General features: G+C 44.9%; 1 protein-coding gene across 1 annotated transcript; it reads right to left on the bottom strand.

Moving 5' to 3' along the window:
* Nucleotides 1–1,812: 1,812 nt before the first annotated feature.
* LOC125515744 lies at nucleotides 1,813–4,987 on the bottom strand. Its single transcript, XM_048681249.1, has 4 exons — nucleotides 4,856–4,987; nucleotides 4,647–4,709; nucleotides 3,194–4,447; nucleotides 1,813–2,096 (listed from the first exon to the last, which is right to left on the bottom strand). The coding sequence occupies exons 2-4, from the start codon at nucleotides 4,685–4,687 to the stop codon at nucleotides 2,084–2,086; spliced, it is 1,308 nt and encodes a 435-aa protein (XP_048537206.1). The 5' UTR covers nucleotides 4,688–4,709; nucleotides 4,856–4,987; the 3' UTR covers nucleotides 1,813–2,083.
* Between the last annotated feature and the right edge of the window lie 825 nt (nucleotides 4,988–5,812).

The raw sequence follows: 5,812 nt of genomic DNA, 5'->3' as shown, positions 1-5,812 counted from the left end.
GCCTACAATATTCCACATAAGCAAGTGTAAGTTGTCATCAACAAGTTTTTATTATTCAATGACATCTTAAATTTTGGACCGAACCTGGCTTATGTTATCCGCGAAAGATTCAACACCATGATTTTCCTCGTTCTGGACGTCAATATCCTCCTGCACATAAAAAAAATCATATGCACATGTAAGTACCATATGTTTCTTCGTCCGACGAAAAGATTGTACACGACACTTACGTTTTCACTACAAGCACCCTCCTCCTTCTTTTGAAAATCCTCCTCAGGTAAATTATCGTACGACGACCAGGATTCATTGTCGCTGCCATCATCATCATCTTTACTATCATTACCATTCGTACGATCAACAGTATCGCTACCATCCCACTCACTCGTGTCCAAAAACAGATCCGTAAATGCAGTTTCTTTATCCATTGAATGATCTCACAACCAACACTGCAATATTATAATAAAAATTGATCTATCAATTTTAAATCAAATTAAATGTACTACGATCATACAGATGACAACTTCTTATCTAACAAGTGATTGCACATAATTATTTACAGATACAATTTTTTTTGACAAACTAGACGGCTTACATGGCGTGCACGTGCACTTTGGCCAGCCTGGCGTGGCTGCGGACGGCGAGGACGTTCCCGGAGAGGTTGATCACGGAGTTGCATGCGGCGACGGCGTCCACGTAGGCCACGTCACCACGACGACCTGCACGGAGGCGACATCACGTACGGCGGGCGACTCCAACAACGTCCGCGCCGGTCAGATCCCGGGTGAAGACGGGGAAAATGGTCGGCGATCGGCGGGGAAAGGCGGCGATCGGCCGGACGGGAAGACGTTGGAATTGGCAGCGTGATCACGGCTAGATCGGCGGGGAAAGGTGGCGATCGGCGGGTAAGGGCGGCGATCGGCGGGGCGGGGCGACGTTGGAACGGGCCGCGTGATCAACGCAGGTCGTGGTTTTTTTGTTTCGCGCGACGGGGAGAGGGTAGATGCGAGCCGGCCGTATCGGCTCGAGCCGTGCGCTCGGCTCTACCTATATGGGCATGCCGCATATGGCGCGGGATACGTTAAGCACCGTATGCCCAAAATGCCCTTATACGTTAAGCAGGGGGGGGGGGGGGGGGGGTGGTGTTGTACCGAAGCAGACGTCTTTCAAGCTGTATGCTGTCCAAAGTTTTCTGTATCTTTTCCGCCCAATTGCCTGAATCATGCATGTACAGAATCAAAATGCCTGAGTTGTTCGAAGGTATGAGCTTACATGATTTATCATCTTAGAAGTCTAATTATATACTTGAGTTTGGACGTTGTGAAGTGTACTAGTCTAGTTGGTGACAAGCTATATAGGAGTATATCCATAGACGGATGCAGTGTTTCCTCCTGGTGACTGTGATGAGAATATTTACCGCAGCTAGAAACTTAAATAACGACACTCCTTATCTGAACTTTTCAGTGCTGACCAAGTGAAGTGGTCTAGAAAATATTCATACTTCAGTCTGACTAGCTACTGGATTGACAAAATACTCTTACTGAGTTCACTTGCCTCTTGAGGTTTCTCTTACAACTCTGCTTGTTCATCATTCATCACTACATTCTCCTGAATCACAAACACTCCTGAATCAACCTCCCTTGAAGAAAAAAACACTCCTGAATCAACCTATGTAGCCTCAAAGCAACATTTCAGTATTCCAGTTGAAATAGAGATAAAGAAGTATCGCTAACAGAAACAGATTTTCAGCAATTGTGAACAACAAGACCAATTCCACAAATACTGTACATCACCAGTAGAGCAAACACAACACTGCGACCCAAGCGGATCAGACAATATCATTAATAAACATATGAACGGAGAGTCTTCTTCACAAAACAGACCTGGGTCACAAGCAGTTGTCATGATACAGGATATGGGTACATGCTCCGGTTACATGATACATAACATCCTAATTAATCCATTACTCTACAAGTTATAACAAAGATAGTTACTAGAATTGCAAGCAAGGAAATGAAGCTCTTTTCTCTTCCTTGCTGGAGACTTTGTCACTCGCCATTCAAAAGCTCCCACGTATCCTTTTTCTTCACATGGCATCCCTGTTTCAGAGAAAGCAGAGGAGGTTCAGGATAGTATCCATTTGGTTTACCACTTTTAAGCATCAACTTATCAGATTTTTTAAGCATCAACATATCAGATGTACTAACAAGAAAAGTGCCCAACAACGTTTGTCAATATAGTTTCTTTTGTGCTGAGAAATCTGAATAGCAAATTTGGTTCAGAATTACAGTTTTTTTTTTCAAATAACAACATCAGTACAAATTAAATGCATTCATATCCAAGAGGGACACATTTCAATTTTATGTTTTGTATTCAAGTAAAACAAATTCTGGCCATAGAAGGAGAATGCCACACAAACTCAAACTACCCACTGCTAGCTTGGGCTAGCCGCTATTATATATCTGAATCACAAACCATGGATCAGTTCAAGCATACCCTGTGTACCTACGTTCAGCTTGTGGTTCAAGAAATATTTATACGATCCACTAAATAACATTCATGAAAAAACAAGTGTTATCCATCTCACATTGCTACAGGTCCAGAGTTCAAAAGTACATGTCTTCAGGTTCAGAGTTTGAAGGTATGTAGCAGAAAATTACACCGTGATTATATTCGAGAAACAGGAAGTCAGAATTCCACACTTGTTGGGTTTGCGATAATATAACAAGACAAGAAAATAGAGTGTGCAATATGTTAACAAGATTGAGCATCTTTCAACTCTTATACGGTGGGCAACATGATAACAAGACTAGGCTTACTTTTGTAGGAACAATTTGTAGCATGCAACAACAGAAACATACAAGAGAAGTGATACAACAAAACTAGAGGTCCATGCTATAAACAATAAAAACTAAAAAGAATCAACTTGGTCCAGAAACATATGTTGTTCTTATCAAAAGCTACAACCAGTACAACTTGAATTCCGTCATATTGCAGACCCACTTGTTTCCATTCCATAGTAGGTATTTCAGTAAAAGAAAACCAATCATACAAGGATAAGTGCCTCACACACAAGCAGACTACCCACCGTTGACTTAGCTTGGACTAGCCACTTGTTGTTTAAAAGGGGAAAAAAGCATGGCCTCAACACGAGCAATATACAGATATACAGATATCTGAAGTTCAAAAAGCAAACCTTGCAGGATCATCCTTGAGCACAGGGAATATGGGTGGCCAAATCATCATAAAAGGCTTGGTATCACTGAAATGTCGACCATTTTCTGTCCTCTCATGCAATTTACACAGTGTCTTGCTCGTGACGTCCAGATAGAGTGTGCATCCACCCATCCTCAAGAAAACAAACTCAGCATTGTTTTCAACCTGGCTTATCCGGACATTTGCATTATGGTCGTCCTCAAGCGTGTGATCTAACATATTCAAACAAATGGTATCGACCAGTAACCAGCTGTTCCCCTTGGAGAGCCATATGCGAAGTTCAAATCCGTTGACATGGATGAGATAAACGCCGGAAGCGTCATCGGCCGGTGACAGCATGGTCCTAAAATAGTTATAGCTTACTCCTTGTGGGAGCTGAATTGTGGAGAAAGTTGAGGTCATCAAATCCAAGACAAAAATGTTGTCATTGTTGCGGGCCGGGATATAGATTTTGTTGTCAACAAGCACAGCTTTTGGTTCCCAATGGATAAGACAGGGCTGGCATGTGGCCGAGGTATTCAGGGACCAAACACCATCTTGCAACACATACACATGCACCAGGAACTTTCCCAAGTCCTTGGTACCCAACACATACAGGTAGGACAAGCCACCGTTGCTTCCTTCTTTGGAGAGCATTGCACCAAACCATTGGAGATTGCGTTCCACACATGGGAATGGTGGGACGATAGGCATACCTCTCTCAGGGCACAGCGGGCGGTGCACTCCAAGTGTCAATTCTGTTTCTCCTTTGTCATGCTGGGTGAAGATGGTGCCGTTATGGCAGTGCTTGATCAGTAGAGTGTCATCGTGGACACCGAACCTGTAGTCAGCAAGGTGACGGATGACAGTGGCAAGCTCTGGGGGCTGAGGTAGCATCGGGACAAAGCGTGGACTAGAAAGGTGGATGGTGATGGGGGCATGGCCAAAAGACTCTTGCAGCAGGGGCTGAGGCAGCATTAGGTGAAAGGGTGGAGCACCTAGATTCTTCGACGAGACCGACCACTCAGAGAAGTAGTAGCCTAGGAGGGAGGGTGGGTGGAGCTTGCGGAAACGAGAGAGGAAGGCAGGGTCGGCGGCATGCCTGAGCCAGCGCTTGCACACGAGGGCGGCACGGACAAGGGTGGTTGGGAAGCCGACGCGGACTATGATCTCCCTAAGGAGGTTGTCGTCGCAGAGGACCTTGGATACGGCATTGGCTGGCTGCTCTGTCTCACCATCAACAAATGGTACGACCCTGCAAAATGGGCAGCAGCCACAAAAACAAATGGAGATGGGCATCAGACCAATTTCTTGAACGAATAATGTTGTTGCTGCAGCCGATAATGGACGTACAGCAGCATTCGTCCATCCATCACAGACACAAAGTGCACCAACCATGGAAACAAAGTGCACCAACCATGGAAACAGAGTGCACCTTGGATATTGGAACTTACCATGGCCACCGGCGGGGAGACTCCTCAGCAGCAGCATCCATCTTCTATCCTCCTTGCTGAACACTGCCGTAGAAAGTAATTGTAGAAAGAGTATTTAGTTAAGGGGGGAATTTGTAGGCAGCTAAGCTAGCTAGGGTTTGATCCCCATCCCCACAAGAGAAGAAAAGAGAGGAAAAAGGAGAATAGATCGGGGAAGGAGATAGGCTAACCTCGGATCTGGAGACGGAGACGAAGGTCGCCGTGGACGGGCTCAGATCGCCGGTGAAATCCCGGCGCCTGTCACTTCTTCCGGCCACTGCGTTCAATGTGGCTGGAGACTGGAGCGAGTGAAGTGAGGGGGCAGGGGAGTGTCGGTGTGACTGAGCATATCATTCAGGTCCAGCCTGTTTGGTCCAAACAGTAGGGGCCCATTTAGGCCCTGTTCGGGACGTGGGTTCATAAAACAAAGGATTTGAAAAATGCATAGGTATAGGATGGAGTGCCAAGTGGAAACCTACAGGCTTCCAAAAAGAGGAATGGGAACCTAATGGGGTGTTCTGAACAAAGGAAACAAGTTTTGAAATCTGCACACTTCTCTAGGAAATAGAACTAGCCGTTATATGACTTGTCACTGCATTCTTGCCGTTGCTTTCTCTAGCCGTTGCTTCTTCTTTCTCTTGCTATATAAGCACATACAATGCACTGCTAGCAACTTGCTTGTCATTTCTTCTCCTCCTCCCCTGTAAGAACTTCTCTAGGAACACATAGTCCATTCTTTCTCTTGCTATATAACCTCAAAATCCATTCATTCCTAAAGCTGAATGGATCCAAACTACAGCCGACGGTCAAGAAACAAAGATGATTTTGTACATTTCATACTCCCTACATTACAAGGTAGCTCATCCCAATCATCTCAGAGGAGAGCAATACATACATCCATCCTGAATGGAGCTACTTATGTGCATGAAGCTCTTACTGGCCATGAGGTTCTATGTGAATGGAGGTTCCATATGGAGAGATCAATCTTTCAAGCTTTAGCACAAAAACTGCGTGAAAATCACCTTCTCCAGGATGCAAGGTACATCTCTGTGCAAGAGCAAGTAGCCATATTTTTATATGCAGTATCAAAGAATGCAACCAACAGAACATTGCAAGACAGATTCCAGCATGGCGCTGATTCAATTAGT

This window comes from Triticum urartu, chromosome 6 (genome assembly GCF_003073215.2).
Source record: "Triticum urartu cultivar G1812 chromosome 6, Tu2.1, whole genome shotgun sequence".
NCBI classification, from domain to species: domain Eukaryota; kingdom Viridiplantae; phylum Streptophyta; class Magnoliopsida; order Poales; family Poaceae; genus Triticum; species Triticum urartu.
The sequence above is the reverse complement of the archived record's forward strand: the minus strand, read 5'-3'. Positions and strand labels throughout refer to the sequence as shown.